Source organism: Euprymna scolopes, chromosome 6 (genome assembly GCF_053919585.1).
Source record: "Euprymna scolopes isolate OS-2025 chromosome 6, ASM5391958v1, whole genome shotgun sequence".
Classification (NCBI taxonomy): Eukaryota; Metazoa; Mollusca; class Cephalopoda; order Sepiida; family Sepiolidae; genus Euprymna; species Euprymna scolopes.
This window is the reverse complement of record NC_136487.1, coordinates 81,792,713-81,811,313: the sequence shown is the minus strand read 5'-3', so window position 1 is coordinate 81,811,313 and position 18,601 is coordinate 81,792,713. Positions and strand designations below refer to the sequence as shown.

General features: G+C 36.2%; 1 protein-coding gene across 1 annotated transcript in view; it reads right to left on the bottom strand.

Moving 5' to 3' along the window:
* Positions 1-16,566: 16,566 nt before the first annotated feature.
* LOC145277720 (activating signal cointegrator 1 complex subunit 2-like) overlaps positions 16,567-18,601 on the bottom strand; it is an 84,012-nt gene continuing 81,977 nt past the window's right edge. Inside the window, exons 16-17 of the mRNA XM_080129420.1 lie at positions 17,105-17,192; positions 16,567-16,967 (exon numbers count right to left, since the gene is read on the bottom strand). Of these exons, the coding sequence (XP_079985546.1) occupies positions 16,650-16,967; positions 17,105-17,192 (406 nt within the window). The 3' untranslated portion in view covers positions 16,567-16,649. The remainder of the gene's footprint in view (positions 16,968-17,104; positions 17,193-18,601) is intronic.

The window sequence follows — 18,601 nt, the reverse complement described above, 5'->3', positions numbered from 1 at the left end:
GCGCCAGTTTCTCAACCTGGTATTTTACCTCGTGGTACATACAGTGCCTTGCCTTCCCAACTGGTTACCCATCTAGTACTGGCCAGGCTCAACATTGCTTAACTTTGGTGGTTTGGCCAGAACCGGTGTGTCAACGTGATTGTGCCGATGCATGGGCACATGGTGGTTTTGTCAAGATATAAAATACTCTCAGATGTGAGTGATTTTCTAGCACAGAAGGAGATCACCTTCTTCGCAGCAGCCTTGGCAATATCCAACAAGGGTACACGATGCAATTACTGGTAGGTGTAGTATAGAGAGGATGAAAACTCAGGTATGGGGAAAATATATCTGGATGATGAAGTTATTGAGATTGTTCAGAAATTTTGATAAAACCATTGGAGCAGAGGGTGGAGCAGATGCTAGTGCGTTTGCAAGAGTTAAGAATGGATAAAACAAGTTCAGCGAACTTCTGCATTACTAATGTCGCTTAAGGGAGGTGTCTATCAAGCATGTATATGATGTATGTGTATGAACATGAAGCCTGTTTAGTGAGGGTGGAGGACATGTGTTGCATGGAGAGAAATCATATGATGGATGGGTAATGTGAGTCTTAAAGAAAGGCTTGGATATGATGATCTCAGAAGAAGATTAAATCTGGATCACATAGGGAGATGTGTGCAGAACAGGAGACTTTGATGGTATGGCCACATTGAAAGAATGGATGAGAGTGTATGTGTCAACGGATGTAAAGTAGTCGAAGTAGCAGGTTATTAAGTTCAGGGGAGAATGCAAAGGAAAACATGTAAAGAATTGATTAGAATGGGCATGAGATAAAAAAGGATAAATAAAGACCTAGCAAGAGATAGGCTAATTTGGGAGTAAATTTCTAAAAGCCATACAATATATACCAGCATGTAAAATGAACATTAAAACAGATATAACAATCTATATATCTATAAAAGTGAAATTGTGTGTGTGTGTGTGTGTGCATTTCCCTACCAAACTACTTTGTCAATTTTCAGTCTACAGATTCGAGATTTGACATAAGGGGTATTGAGATTTGGGAAAATCTTTTTAATCGGTTTTCGGCCAGAAATTTGGCTGTCAAGGGGTCAAAAATCCACGATTTGACCTTTGAAAACTCTACCAAACTCCTCCACCAATTTTGGATCTAAACACTTGAAAGTTTAGATGTCGGTTACTTGGACATGGATCAAAGTTTTTAATTTGATTTGAGCCCAAAACAATAAATGTTAAGGAGTCAAAATTTGGGTCAAAGTTAAAATAAATTTTACCTCTATGGTCTCTACCAAATTACTCAGCTAATTTTTGGTTTAAACAGTTGAAATTTTACATAAAGGGTATTCAGACATGCAGCAAGCTTTTTAATCAGTTTTTGAGCGAAAATTTGGATGTCAAGAGGTCAAAGTTGAAAGAGTTGATCTTTGCAAACTCTACCAAACTCCTTCGCCAATTTTGGGTCTAAACACTTAAAATTTTAGATATAGGTTACTTGGATAAACTTTTTAATATATATATACATATATATATGCGTGTGTACATAAAGTTATAAACAGTACATAGGGCCCGAGTAAAGCCGGACTGAACTGCTTGTTAATAATAATTGATAATAAAATGTTCTCAACTTAATACTCTACTGCAATTTTAAGTCATCACCAATCATCAACTCCGCATATTGGCACAAGATTAGCACAATGCTAAACTTAGGTAAATATCCTGGTCAAGAGAGATGATTTTTTTACATGACTTATTTACCATTATTCTACCACATACAGTGACTGATATTCCTCAAATGCTTAGCCCATCTAATGCTGACCAAACACATCATTTAACTTCAGTAATCTAACAAGAACCAGTGTCTCAAAGTGATTACATTAAGTATCGTCAGTAACTTACTCTATAATTTCAATCTAAGTACAAAATGCTTCTTCAACTATATTTGCTTTTATTCAGGCATTTTGATTGGCTGTGTCAAATACTTTCTTTCACATTCCTGATTAACAGAATACATGAATAGCAGACTGGCATTTATAGAAGTATGAACACTTTTTAGAGTCCAGATGATAATAACTTGTATTATTCCGATTTTTAGGGATTCATTTCTTTTTATTCAATTTCTTTTCACATTTTTTAAATCATGATTTATGTAATAATAAATAATTCCTGGTATATTAATCTATTTAGTTTTATATTTTTTTTCAACTTCACTTTTTGATTTCCATGTGCTTATGCAATACTTCAGTGAGATTGGTAGAAGAAAGACTTGGCATTTTTAAATATGATACATACTGACATTATTATCACATTTTCTTTCTTTACTTTTTACATTCTATTTCATATTGACCATATAACAAATTTAAGCTTCTCTGACAACACTGATCTCATATAATAACTAATTACAGTTGAGAAAATCATTTAGTTTTGAATGATAGTCAGGTTGAAAGTTTTGTATGTTGATATTAGCCATAAATAGTACTGTCATATCTGTTTCATTTAGAGAAGAATTATTCAAGGTATCTCTCTTTTATTGATATCAAACCTGGTAGAAAGCGGTCTGCCATAGAGACAGTACAAGTAGAATTTAATCTTCAAACCAAGGAGATTACTCCTAATGCAAACCAATTGAGCTGGCCTGTGAAGTTCCACATATACTTTTTATTTTAAAGGTCTGCAAAAAGGGGACATGGCGATCGTGGAAATAAGAACTGTTGAGAAAAAACAAACAACTGCTTCTATTTATTTGCCTCTCTGTGAGGGGAATGTTAGACACAAGGTCAATTTTTAATGTAGAAAAAGCCTGGTTCCCCAAACAAGGGTACTCTGAATTTGAACAAAAATAAAAATTGCCTCTATATAACATAATTTCTCCTTTATTGATTTAGGTCAGAAAAGATAAAATGTAGCTTTTGAACAAATAATACACAATAGTTATTGTCGGTACTTGTACAGTTTAGTCAAGACATTAAAAAGTGAAAATATCGAAAATAGGTTATATTTCATGTATCTGTTATGAAACGAAGTTCTCCGAAAAAAAAATTTCACTTAATTTCATCAAGTAGTTTTTTTTTTTTTTTCTTTTTTACAGCGAAAAAACAATTTGTTATGATACCGAGCAAAAGGTTCGATTTTTAGGAAGAAAAGCTAGAATTAAAGATGGGAAGGGAGTGTCGGCACTTTACATTGAGTTATCTCCCCATGGCATGTTGTTCAGCTTCAGCAAATTTCATAATGGCTGACTTCAACGCGCTCTCATAAGAACGTGTTTTTCCACTGTAAAAAAAAAAAAAAACTATGGACAAAAAAAAATTGAAGATGGGGAGTGGATATCTTGGAGACTTTCCTTGAGGGAGGAGGGAACAGAGGCTCAATTACTTGATGAGATAAGAAGCTAGAAACTTACCCAAGGATTGAATCAGGAACTGTGTGCGCCATGCTCAGGTAGGGAACACATACAGATAATACACTTTGCTCCTATGTTAAATTTTTTTACAAACAACTGTTGATGTTACTCAAGCAACCCACTGTAATAGGATAACATGGAATTCAATTGAACAAATAAGGATTAGATGACATATTTTGATGTCTACGAAGACGATTGCCTTAGCTTTTCTTCTGCAATCTGCGGATCTCTTTCCAAATGCAAGTTACCCTAACTTGTGCGAATATATTGACTGATGTCTTCAAACAGATCATTAACTTTCTTCATGTTTGAAACCTTTACAGATGTACACCTGATGCGACAAGCAAGCATTAAAGGTCACTGCAAGCATTGTAATCGTCTAATGTGACGATAGCAATATCCTGCCCGCAGTGATCCAGACAAAAAAAAGAAAGTTTTCTTACCAATAAAAATAATCAAAATGAAGTTCTAAAATGGAGTACATAACTGGAGGATATGAACAGATTTGTTCATATCGCTGCACTTTCCAGTGCATATCATTCAATCCAATCAACACTCTGTAACATTATGGCAGGGTCCGACCCTTAAGAAATTTATTCTTTTGGTGAAGTTGACTATGTCCAAGCCAATCATAGGTTAATAACATCATGGCAGGATATGACTATAATTAATAGTGTTGGTCTGATTAATCGGAATCAGAATCGGGAATCGGAAAAATTGGAGCTTTTTGGGGTATTGGAATCAGTATCGGAATCAGAAAAATTGGAGCCTATTTTCCGCTGCCAAAACCGATTCCTTAAATTATCTATTTTATTTGATTTTGGTTTCAGAAACATCTTCCACTATTTGTATTAATAATAAAATAATAAATATTTATTGATTTAAACATCCTGTAAGACTAAAATCTGTAGATCACCTCCTCGCAAGTGAGTTTTTATGTTTGAGAAAATATAGGGATATTTAAAATGTGTTTTTATGGTAATCGGGACAAAATAATACTTTTATGGTTAAATATTTTGAGATTTATAAAGAATCAGAATTGGTAAATGTATTGGAATCAGGAATTTAGTATGGAATCGGTAATGGTATCGGAATCGGTAAAAATATTGGAATCGTCCTATCACTACTAATCTATTCTTCTAGTAGAGTTGCATGTACCAGGGAAGGAAAACACAGAAGGTATATGAGTAGATGGTGAATTGAGATCAATTGCTTCAGGCTGACTGTGTGGAGAGGAACTAGATTTCTTGTTCTACCAATCTAGGTTGGGCGTCATGGTTTCATTAGACAGTCAACTACTTCTTTCCTATCCAATATAGATGTGACAGTCCAGTTGCTAAATGCAACCATCAAATAAATTCAGACTGTAACTCGACAAGTTTTCAGTTGAGTTTAGTAAATAAAAAAAATAATAATTTGATCATAAATATGAAAAAAAAATTTTATAAAATGTTTTGAACACTCTTAATTGAAAGTGATGGCATGCAAACAAGATGGCTGCCATAAAACATTATCGACAACAAAAAACACTTTATCGATGCCATGTTTCTCAGGCTATTCATTCTTAATTGTCTAAAAGCAGTAGGATCTCATTGGAGAGGGAACGATATAGTGAGAGATGTGTTAATCTACAATAATGAATATTTTTGATTGACTTTTTTATTGGAGAAAAAAATATTCAGGCTTATGATAAGAATTGAGCACTATAGCAAAACGCAAAAGAAAAACATTGGCTAATGCAGCATTTATCAACTGGGGACAACAGGCTTTCTGATCAGGGTGCCATAAGAGGACACTGGAAAAATATAATTCAAAATGCACGGAGATCATTTCAACACTGAAATTGAATCTACCGAAAATGAAGCAGACGCACTGGGAGGATTCAAAGTTTTAAAAGCAATGAAGCTGGCCTTCAGTAACAAAAAAGTCCAATCCAGCATTTGGTTGTCTGTTTAGGATGCACATCCCCTACTCAGCAAAAAGGCATCTGTAATGCTCATTCAATTCACTACAATATACTTTTGTGAATTTGCATTATCTGATCTGGCGACCATTAAAACGACATCCAGAAACAGTCTTTGTGTTAGCAACGATATTAGCCTTGCTGTGTCCAAGGAGGAGCTAGACATAATTCGTCTTATCACACTAAGCCTAACAGGAAGTGATTCGTTCTCAGCAAATTTTTCACTTTGATTTATAATTTTAGAATAACTAAATAAACTGCTTAAAACAAAATCTGGGTTTTTCTTTTTTTTTTTGGTTGAATTGCCCAAGTGTTCAGATACTTGGTAAAACAACCATGAATCATCAAAAGTGGAGAAACACTGGTCTAGTGTGAGATTTGAACCTTATTCACAAGGCCACAAATGTAACAAAATTTTGGGGAATTTTAAATGATTTTGGTGTAGGGATCTTTTTTACAGCTATGCAATATATATATATAAAGAAATATAAAATAAAATGTTCATATCAAAGAAAAAATAGTGAATAGTTACAAAATGTTTTTTACATAATTTTTTTATAATAAAAAAAAAATAGGAGATAAAATGCTTTCTCTTCAAAGTACGTACAATGATTTGATGTGAAAAGAGAAAACTGAAACGTTTGATTCTAATGTTATTTTTACATAATTTTTTGAATTAAGCTTTAAAAATGAAACGTCTCAAGAAAATCTGACATTAGCGAGAAGATTGTATTGAAGATGTCAATTTTAAATCTATGGATAGATTGGATTGTTGATCAAGCGTTCAACAGTGATGCCAGGAGACACAAAACATTACTATACACACACACATATATATACTAGCAAAAGTACCTGTCGTTAACTGGGTTCAAAAACAGCCTACAGAAAATGGACTCTGGTTTATGAAAGTATGATAGGTTATGAAAAGGAAGGGTTGTAAAGAGATAACTTCGAATGTGGAGGTATCAAAACCAAAGCAAAATATGATGAAAGTAAAAATAAAATAGATAAACCCCATAGTTTATTATACCATACCTGTTCACACTGAAACACTTATCACAATATTCTGTGGATCTATATTAAAAAACCTTGTTAAACTTTGTGACATATTTCCATTCTATGGAGGTCAGGCATGAACGAACACCCCATAGTTTTATTATACCATATTTCTTCAAACTGAAACATAATTATCAAAGTATAGTTACACAGATAGATATGAAAAGTCTTTATTTAAGTTTGTGCCTATCTCCATTCTATGGAGGCCAGGCGCGAACGCAGACCCCACAATTTTATTATACCATCCCTATTTAAGTAAAAACATACTTATCAAAGTATTCTTATGTACATCTATATCAAAAACACTTGTAAACGTTTTTTTTTTAATTTTTAAATTTTTTATTTCCATACTTTGTGGACCAGGTGTGTACGCAGACCCCACAATGAATCATCATTATGCCAGATCAAACATACCCATTCCTGTGTCTCGATACATCTATCATTATATGTGATCAGTTTTCTATAATAGTCAACCATATAGGAGCCTATTCGTGACCAGACATACACACAGACGTTCAGCTTTATATTATAGATATATATATATTTTTTAGTGTTGGGAAAATTAATCAGAATCGGGAATCAAAAGCATTAGGAACATTTGAAGTATTGGAATCTGTATCAGAAAAAATGTTTCTATTTTCCGATGCAAAAAATGATTCTTTTGTTTTTATTTATTTGTTTTTGTTTATTTGTTTTTGTTTATATTTATTGATTTTAAACTATCAGTAAAACTAGTATTTATATATTACTACTACAAGTGGATGTGAAATTATATGCACGTTATATGGGTTCTATTATTACTCCCTCTACGCATCCCCACCAATCAACTCTATATTTAGAAATTCAAAAAGAATCGGAAAGTGTATTGGAATCAGGAATTTAGAAAGGAATCGGTAATTGTATCAGAATCGTCCCATCACTAATATATATATTCAGAAAGTGTGAGAGAATATATATAATTATTTTCCACAGGCGAACCAACGTCGCAGCCCACAAGAAGCAAGAAAGCCAACAAACCAGAAGACTCGAGTTTCGCCCTCATTTGGGATCATCAGTTAGACACATCCGCGCTCAGGATTTGAAACCTGAACCTCTTGCATGCTAGGCGAGCAATCTACCAACTGAGCAAACACGCCACACACACAAGAATGTCTATTAACTTATACAGATCAAGTAACCCACGGCACAGATCCAACAGTGGAAAAAACCTACCTCATATCAAACAAGGAACGAGGGATCAAACCAGCTTTAACTCAAAAAAGAAAATTTTTGTGTGTGAGATTGTTTCCTATGGACTCCAAAACAGCTGTGCCAACACTTTTGAAATCTTACACAAATGTACTCTATGTATCTGGTCGTGTTCTTAGATAGGTTTTGCATCGGAATGTCTCTGATAAGTATCAATAATTGAAAAAATCCGATGAAAGAAGGATCAGGTGACTTTGACCAAAGTTGATTTTGACCCTTATACAGCCCAGCATCGCATATGCATTTGAAAAGTTTTATTACCACACAAATAGAAAGGCCCTGCATATACAATCAACAGTAGGTTTTTGGATATGACAGGAGCACATTCGAAATGAATGTTTCTGTTTAGAGCACAATTGAACCATGATACTTGACTTTTGCACTTAAAACTTTAATTGAAGCCATCTATTATATAAATCTCACCTGTCTGTTTAAATGTATGTATGTATGTATGTATGTGTGTATCTATGCATGTATATCTGCCTATGTTGGAGCTCAAAATTGGTGTGGCTGTGTGTTAAAAGCACACAAATGCTCTGGCGCATATATAGCTTCTCCCAATCTAATCATCCCCATGTGCACATCGTGATTTCTTCCAGACTAACGGGGCTCTGGTGAATGGCGAGTGTTTAGCGCCAGAAAACTGAATCCTCACTTCCTTGTGGGATAAGGTTTTTGAACCAAAGGTTAAGGGTAAGGTAACCCTGACAGAAACCTCCAGAGGAGCTTAGGCCCTGTTGACTGCGGCATTTATGATCCACCGGCGTGTGGACCATGCTCTGGTGGCCAGCTACCTAAGTCCCAGTCATAGGTAAATTACATTAGCGGGGTAGAAGGAGCTCCTGTAAGCCGTGGTGGAGGCAATCTTCTAGGAGAAGACAACTCGTATGAGAAATCTGCGGTCAAAGCAATTACTAGTCATCTTGCAATGGCTTATCACTGGGTTATTGTTGCGGAGACTTAGAGAGAGGCATTTGTGTCGTACAAGCGCTTGTCACTTTAATACAACAATATACAGATGTTACTTGAGATTTATCTTTTTATATCTTATCTTTATCTGTCGTTTATTTCTATTGCAAATCCTATGGCGATGGAGGAGTGGCAACGTGTACAGACTTGACCAGTTGGACGTACACGGTCACAAATTTGCACAGAGGCGACAGGAACCTTATCTTAACATCGTTGTTGTGTCTTCACATGACAGAGGCCAACTCCGGTGGGGGTTCCTGTGACTGAGCAGCCATATTCAGGGAGAACACTGCTCACCCAATGTCTTGGGAAATTGCTAGAAAAGGTGCACTAAAAATTGTCTGTCATACTATCACTGGTTAGTTTCCTGCGGCTAACGGTGGTTCATGTAAGCAGGAAGAAAACAAAAATGTATCTCCAAAAAGGAGTAAAATTCAATTTATGCTGTTGGAATGTACGCACTCTTAATAAAGCGTCATCCAACCATCCAGAGCACAGGACAGCACTTGTCACTGCAGAGCTATGGAGACTTGATATGGATATCGTTGCTCTGTCAGAGACCAGCCTCTCAGGAGAAGATCAAATGACAGAGGTGTCATCAGGCTACACGCTCTTCTGGATTGGTAAGTATAAAATAAATAAACGACAGAGGGTATCCGTAGAAATGGTGGAGTCGGTTTTGCGATCAAAACATCCTTGGTTGATACTATGGAATTTCCTTCCAGTATCTGTGATCGCATCATGAAACTTTGTGTTCCTCTCTCACATAACAGATTCATCACTATTCTTTCGATCTATGCACCAACCCTTCAAGCAAATGAAGATGATATCTTGTGTTTCTATGAGTCTCTGCTCTCCGTTGTTGCATCTACACCAATTAATGAAAAACTTGTTATTCTTGGTGATTTTAGAATTTAATCTTGCTATCTGTAATACTTTTTTTCGCCGTAAACTGAAGCACAAAGCTACTTGGATACACCCACATTCAAAGCATGGTTACCTAATTGACTTCATCATAACTCAAAAACGCAACCTTCGAGATGCATATACTGTTGGTGTCATGCGTAGTGCTGAATGTGACACCGATCACAAGTTGGTGAGAGGAAAGTTTAATTTACGAATCTGTAAGAAAATTTGTGGTGTTAAGGTACATAGCCGTATTGATGTCGCCAAGTTAAAGTTGCCTGAAGTTCAAAAGAGTACGGCAGAAAAGCTTGATAATCTTGCATTTGATGGTACATTAGTGAATTTTAAGACTCAGGTTTATTCTGCTGGTGCTGAAGTACTTGGCTCCAAGAGGGATAAGAACAAGGACTGGTTTGACAACAACAATCTTGAAATTAATCAGTTGCTGAGGAATAAACAGACAATTTATGAATCTTTATTTTGTGAAGATCATTCTGATCATACAACTAATTTGTGACAATATAAAGAGGTCAAAGCCACATTCCAAGGTGAGCTAAGAAAAATGAAAAACCAATGGTGGATGAATATAACAGAGCAGATCCAAAAGGCGTTTGACAAAAAATTTGAAGGAATTTTATGGATTCCTGCACCAAGTATTTGGTCCTCCTACCTCTTCAATATCTCCCCTGATGTCGAAAGATGGTTTCGTTGTCATTAAGGATCCAGAAAATATCTTTAAAAGATGGCAAGAGCACTTTACTGATATGTTTCACAATCCCTCAGTAGTAGATGCTGATGCAATTGATAGCCTGCCACAATGTGATATCATATTCAGAATGGATTGTTTGCCTAATCTGGTTGAGGTGCAGTTGGCTATCGCACAAATCAGCAATGGCAAGGCACCTGATTTGGATGGTGTTCCGGTGAAACTTCTTAAGATTGGAGGTGCGAATATTGCTAACGCTATCCTTGGTTTTGAGGAAATCTGAGAAGGTGCTCCTGTTCCAAAGGATTGGATTGATGGTGTCTTGGTGACCCTGATTAAAGGAAAGAGACAAAAGAATGTTTGTGACCACTACTGTTGGATTATGATTTTGGAAGCTGTTGGGAAAGTTCTCACACGACTTCTATTAAACAGGTTACTGTAGGATATTTGTCCTAATGCTATTCCAGAGTCACAAAGTGGCTTTAGGTCTGGCAGAGGAACTATGGATATGATTTTATCAGCCCAACAAGTCCAGGAGAAATGCATTGAACAACAGATACCACTGTACCAAGTGTTTGTGGATCTAATCAAAGCATTTGATACCGTTAACAGGGATGCTCTCTGGTTAATCTTAGAGAAAGTAGGGTGTCCTCCAACCTTTGTTAGAATATTCAAGGAACTGTACAGCGACATGAAGGCTCGAATCTCATTTAACAGAAAATTGTCTGATGAAATTCCAGTTGACAATAGTGTCAAACAAGGTGATATTCCTGGCCCTACTCTTTTCTCTATATATTTTGCTGCTCTACTTGCTCATGCGTTTTGAGATTACGATAGGGGTGTCATGTTAGAGTTTCGAACCACAGGTTGCATTTTTAATCTTAGAAGATTTAATGCCAGAACCAAGCTTCATCATGCCTTGGTCAAGGAGTTACTGTATGCAAACGATGCTGTTTTTTTGTCGCACACTGAGACTCATATGCAGCATATAATGGACAGCTTTGCTGACTCCTGCACTGCCTTTGGTCTGAGGATTAGTCTGTCTAAAACAAAGGTGATGTTCACTCCTGCACCGGGCCAGTCATACGTGGAGCCAAACATCATGGTCTGTGGTGCTAGACTGGGAGTAGTTCATTCATTTGTGCCCTTTGGTAGTTCTCTGTCGAGGGATGGCTGTCTCGACACTGAAATCCACAGGCGAATTCAGAAGGCATCTGTAGCTTTTGGAAGGTTGGAGAAGAGAGTGTGGTCTGATCGTGGAATCACAGATAGGACCAAGATCTGCGTTTATAAGATCTGTGTGCTAACCACACTGTTGTATTCATCGGAGACATGGACATTGCATCAAAGGCACATTAAATGGCTTGAACAATTTCACCAAAAATGCTTGAGACATATTTTAAACATCAAGTGGGAAGCACAACAAGTACCTAATACTGAAGTCCTTGTGATAGCATGTTGCTCTAGTGTTGAGACCCTTGTAATCAGATCTCACATGTGTTGAGTGGGCCACTTGGTTCGAATGAAAGATTGTAGGTTGCCAAAACAAATTTTTTATGGGGAGCTGGAAAATGGCAAGCACCCTCAACACAAGCCTAGGAAGAGGTTCAGGGACTCTACAAAGAATAATTTGAAAGTCTTACAAATCGACATTGACACATGGGAATACCTTACTCTGTAAAGGCCGAAGCAACGAAAGCCTGTACGTGAAAGTTGTGATGCTCCAGAGAAAAGAAAGCAGGCCCACAGCAATCTGAAGCGAAAGCTTTGCAAAGGTTTAATTGATGGTCTTAACCATAATAGCTGGAAATGCGACACTTGTGAACGAGTGCTTTTGTCAAAAGCTGGCTACGTCAACCACTTTAAGTCGTACAAATCTCCTGTTCAGGTCAACTTTGCACCTATTAGTCTAAACCAAACGATCTGTTTAACATGCAGCAAAGTTTGCAAGTCTACTGCTGGTTTGAGAAGACATGTGATTGTTCATAGGAATACGCTTCAACCTCCAGAGGAATCAATTCGATGGAAATTGCTCAATTTGTATGTCACACCTGCTTCAAGATGTGCAAATCTGCAGTGGGAGTGCAGAGTCATCTGAGATAGCATGGACGACAAGATTGGGAGAACTCAGTTACAAATGTATATGCTGTCATGTTGGGTTTGAATTTTGTAAGGGTTACTCCATCACTTTCACTATTATCCTTTGGGAAAGTAAGAATCCATATATCGTCCCTCCAACTAAAAATAACTCCCTTCGAAAGATCACCCATATTTTATGGATGTAAACAAATAAAATATATTTATTTTACTTATAAAACAGTAATCTACATCGCTGTTCTACGATTCATGAGTGCAGCTTTACTGTTCTAGGACTCAAACAATAGGTTCTTTGATTATATAAACTAAACTCAATCCTCGGTTATGCAACTAATCTAGAAGGAAAACTCTAAAATAACACTAGTCTTTCTCTGCTGTCACAAACAGCCACCTCAACATCAAGTATTGTTTTAGTATTCTGTTAGTAGTATAAGAGTAGATATTTGGTTGGCATGTTCTGACTGAACGAGAATCCACCCAAAACCCAGTATTAAAATCAGTCTGGAGAGATTCTCTTTCCTTGGCCGGAGACGGAGAGAGTGACAAGTGACGGCGGAACACTTACTACACCGCGATCCGATCTCGGAAGCAGAGGAAAAAACCCACTACGGATTTCATCACCCACGGAGAGAGAGAAAGAGAAAGGGAGAGAGAAGAGAAACAGAGAACGAGGGGGTTGAAAAACGTTCGACCGACATTAGCACCAAACACCTCCCACCTCCTCCAATATGAAGGCACGTGACAGGTTGTCCTCGGTCAACGCATGCAGTGACCGCGCCGTACCAAGAAGCAGAATAAGAAATCAGAAAATGATTTCATCAATTCTATTTTAAGAATCGGGGGGGGGGGTGAAAAAGAAAAGAAAGGAAATGTAATAATTCCCTCGTGCGAGGAGTTGTGAAAAAAAGTTTGACCGCGTCAAACGTGTTCTGGACAACCAAAGCGATGTCACATTTCCGAAGTTGGCAAAGACGGAAAAAAAAAAGATATCTGAATTAATCCCTCGATCAAGCTATTTGGGATAACCCAAAACGGATGCCGACAGGCATGTTTAAAAAGAAAAGAAACAAATCAAGAATATCTGCTAAGTCATTGTTGGAACTTATGTCTCCCACACGGAACTGAAATGTGTCGCACAACGTTTAGAGACTGGATTTGGGTGTTTGAATCTTTCTTTCCTCACAAGAGATTTTATTTGGACTACTTGTAGCAATTGCAAATTGTTAAAAGAAAAGAATTGAACTGTAAGTGAAAAAAAAAAAAAAAAATTTTTTACTTTCTTTCTTTGTCAAGCAGGAGATTGGACTTTTCCTCATGTGGACTGGTTACTGCCGGTTACCTTTTGTCTGTCTGTTATAGGATTCTCCTTCAGTTAGTATGTTAAAAATATTCCCCAATCCCATTAGCTTTGAATATATTTTTGTTAAATCTTTCTTTACCCTTATCATTAATAAATTTAGTTTTATATGATTTGAAAGTGTTTGTTTCGTTATCTCTTGCAAATTTTATTGTGTTCGATTTTTGTGTTTATTTTGTATCCGCCTGTCTCACAGAAAATAATTATTGTTTTATTTGTTTCAAACCTTTTTTGTATAAAAAAGGAAACTTGAACCCAATCTGGGACCCATGAACATACCCTAACCCCTACAGCAGAAGATTTGTCTGCCTGTGATATGCATTTGCTATCCATAAATGCCCATTCATACCCCTGTGTTTGCATTTTATTGTTACATTTAAATATTGCCCGGCCTGTATATAACACTGCGTATCCAGCATTGTTAACAATCGTCCTGAACTTATCCTTGCCACTAAATACAGCAGATCTAACTTAATATGAGCCCAAAACAATAAATGCTAAAGGGTCATAATAGGGATCAAAGTTAAAAAAAATTGATCTCTGCAGTCTCTACCAAATTGCTCAGACAATTTCTGGTATAAACATTTGAAATTATACACAAAGGGTATTTAGAGATAGGCCAAGCTTTTTAATCAGTTTGGTTAAAATATTTGAGCTACCAATATATAAATGTATACATGTATGTATGTTTGTCATGTCATATGTACCAGTATGTATGTATGTCAGGTCATGTTATAGCTACTGGTACCATGTAACCCAGTACTACCTACCTCATGGTCGGGTCACCAGCAACTAAACTGGTTCCCCCATCAGACTTGTTTGGTGAAGAGGGTGGCTAGTCTCCCGAAGGATTAAAAACAAGACCTTTCAAAGGACGAATGAACCCTTTTTCGGGGTCAACGGCCAACTAGCACCGTGTGTGTTTGTGTGTATGTATATGTATGCTGGGCTGGAGAGGGCTCCCGTAAGCCGTGGTGAAGGCAACCTTTCTAGAAGCAAATCTCGGATTTAAAAAAACCATAAAGCGGGAGACCAGTACCCGCATTAAGCTGGTCTGCAGTTTAACTTGTTGCTGGTTATCTTGCTCTTGCTTGTTGCTGGATCTCAACATTTTGAACCGAGAGAGAGACTTAGCTGTCGTACAAAGCTAAGACTCTGTAACATCATCTGTGTATAGATACTCCCTCAGGCATTTGTCTATAAAAATGGTCCTGTGGCGATGGAAGTCATTTTTGGGCTCAGGGACTTCAAGTGGCTGAGGGAGTGGCACTCGTCTGACAAGACGTTGCAATCATCGTGTATGTTTGCATGTCCGCCTAAAACTTTCGACAGAGGCGACGGATTTTCACAAGATCAGTATCGTTTTGAAGCTCAACCCTGCAGATGATAAATTGGCTAAAAACATTCATTTCTTCACCCTCAACTGGGCACTTTTCTACAGGGAGGGGTCGCTTTTTTCACCCTCTTTTCGATTTTCTAGCCTTAATTTAAATCTACGTCACTTCCGGTTTGGCTGTGGTTGTAACAGCAAAGACATCACTTTTTTTTCCTCTTTATTTTTTTTGCTCAACACATACCTCCAAAACCCCGGGCTACGCTGGCACCCATGTCAGTATATATATATATTGTATATGGTCGAGTGATAGATTAAACGGAAAGAAAAACAACAGTTGTTTTTACTAAGGCTGATTTCTGATCGATAAGAATTACTTATTTTGTTGTGGTTCTCGAATTGTTGATAAAAAAAAAAATCACCTTGGCTAAGTCAAGACGGATGACTGGAGTGAACTCTGGGCCATCAACGAGTCATAAGAATAACAGGTGTCCTTGAAGCTTAGTTGGTATACAACAAGTCTAGAATAGATGGTTCACCAATTGTCTTGTAGTAGAGAATTGCATAGCAAGCTTTAATTGGGGGAGGGGATCGAACCCGAAGCCTTGAGGCAAAGTTTGAATGAGTTACTGAAAGATGTTTGAATTTATTTAAGTAAGAACCAAATTGACAGGTGCGCGCTCGGAAGTCGTCGAGCGTTACGACAACGACGTCAATGACCAGGTTTGTTTGTTATAAGCGAAGTAAAAAAAGAAAACAACGTTAAAACTTAAGCGGGGGAAAAAAACACAAAAAAACTAACATTAGGCAAACGAATGATGAAAACAGAAAAACGAACACGTGAAAAATGGCTTAAATAAGCCTTTTTCGATATAAAAATTTTAAAAAATCGGTGGGTACCCAGGTGTTTTTGGGTATGTGGTCAGGGGTGGATAAGCGAAGTAAAAAAAAAAAAACAAAAACGAACGTTATGTGAAAATAGCTTAAATAACTCTGATTCAATATTTAAATTTAAAAAAAATTGAAAAAAAAAAAAAAATGACATCTCACACCACGATTCGGACCCAAAACCTTTTGATAATGAACCAACGCGCTAATCAACTGACCTAACACGACGTACATGAAATTTGTTCAGTTTTTCAACTACTTAAAGTAAATCAGGTCATGATGTCATCTGGCGTATGCGTAGAACCACTCGTCGTTAGGAGAAGACCTTTTTTGTTGACCCCCCCCCCATCCTGTCGAAAATTGTCGATTTCGGGGTGAAAAAAATGAACGTTTTAGGCCAATATTTTGATATTTTTCGAGCGAAGGATGGGGCTTCGATATGATACAGAGTTTGTGAATTTTGGTTGTGTCTGTCGAAAGTTTTTAGCAGACACACAAACATACATACATTTCCGCTTTTATATATATAGATGTATAATCAGAAAGCTTTTTGGTGTAGTAGACTGATACAATATTTATAAAAAAAAAAATCTCACCTTACTAGCATTATAAACATGTAAATGAAATAAAATGAGATAACTTGAAAACATAATTTTTATTATCCCAGCCCAAATCCCAATCAAAAAAAAGATTGTAACACCAACAATAAAGTCCTATCAAGTATCACTTCATTGGTGCAAGAAGACCAAAGCCTTTACTACGTTTTCGATCTGCAAGGGTTCGTCTGTTGTGGTTGGCTCGGCTGGATTTGTGCTTCTCTTTCCATTGTCTGTTGTGGAGTACCTCAGCTGTTTGCCCTTTGCCCTTTCCACGACCTTTAACATCATGAACAGGTTTTTCATCTTGCTGCGGGATAACCTTCTTCCCAGACCAACCAGTGTTACCTCCTCTTTGAGATCGATAACGTTGCTCTCGTAGTTCTCGTAGTTTTGCCGGGTCCTCTATGAAATGATCAGCATGTTTGGCAGATTCCTCTTCATCCTGCAACAAAGTTAATATGAATTAATGAGAAGAAAACAAAAGGGAGGGAGAGAAAAAAATGAAAAGGAAGAAAGCAAATCAAATGAAAGAAAAAGATGAAAAGCAAACAAAAAGAAAAGATCAGGAATAATGCTTACATCTGATGATTCTTCACGTCCACTGCCAGCTGCTCTGTTTTGATCTCGAGAAGACAAATTTTCGAGAACTCGTGGCGTAGTGAATGGTCTGTCAATTAAAGAGAATACATTCTTAACCATTATAAATTCATACCAACCTACTCTCAAACATTTCTTATATCAACAGTTCAATAAAAAAAAAAGAAAAGAATTTAATTCCAATGTTAACTTATCTATTTTAACACAAAGGCAATTTATATATCTGACAGTGTTCTAGATATGTTTTATGCAGAAATTCATCCGATAAGTATCAAAATATCGAAAAAATCCGATTCTAAAAATAGTCTTTCTTTCTTATAGATAAAGGAAGAATTTTTCATTTTCAATGTCCATTTTGAAGGACTTTTTAAAGTTTCTTAAGGCCTTTTCCAGACAAAAAGTTTTCAAAACAAAAATGATATAATAAACCAAAACACTTAATTCACAACAGGAAAAATCATATTCATTTATCTCTATTTCATGAAGTAGTTTTAAAGGTCAGTTATTTACATACAGTTCTCTAATGCGCAGCCAAAACTGACCAACTATTTACAACTTTTGTTCGTTTTATGTTTAGTGCCAGCTTTGTGTGATTTTTACCTATTTTGCAGAAAACAAATGTCTTTTGACATGCACAACAACGTGCCTGTTGACAATCATATTTACATTCCCTGACCCACTTATATTTGGCCAATCAAGTGCAATTAAGTGTTAACTTCCCCATTGTAGATTGGTCTATGCTGTATTTGTTTTATTTTTACATTTTGAATATCCAGTATTGCGAATACAAGAGTTATGTCCCTTTATCACAAAACTACCTGATATTATTATATGGAAAATGTCAGGTAGTGTTGTATTATAGGGACGTGACTCTAGTATTCACAATAATACAATGCAATTTCAGAACAATGTATTTTGATTTTATTTTCAATATTTAATATTTTAATGGTATTTTTATTAATACTTAAAAAATAATTTAATAGTATTTATTTCGATTTTATTTTTAATATTTAAACAAAAATTTTTACTAGACATAAAGAATATGATTTTCAAGGCCTTTTCAAGACCTTTCCCATATTTTTAAGGCCTCTTCAAGACATTTTCCATATTACCAAGGATTTTTCAAAACATTTTCCATATTTTCAAGGATTTTTCAAAGTAGTAATAGAAATAAGGCAAAAATCAAAATTCAAGGAATTTTCAAGCCTATGTGAGCCTTGTTTTTAAAGGGTTACTAAGTTGGAAGAGATTTCGGCAACAGGTTAACAAAGATCTACAGGTTTTCTTGTCAAAATTTTTAAAGAGGTTTTTTAATAAGAGAATTGAAATGATGTAAAAACTCTCCAAAATTAATGAGAATTTTATGTTTTACAACTGAAACATTTATAATACAACAGGGTTTCATAACACATTGGATTACTTTGTCAGATTAATCACAAGCTTCACAGAATAATCTGTGTAAAAGAGTATGTGCACATT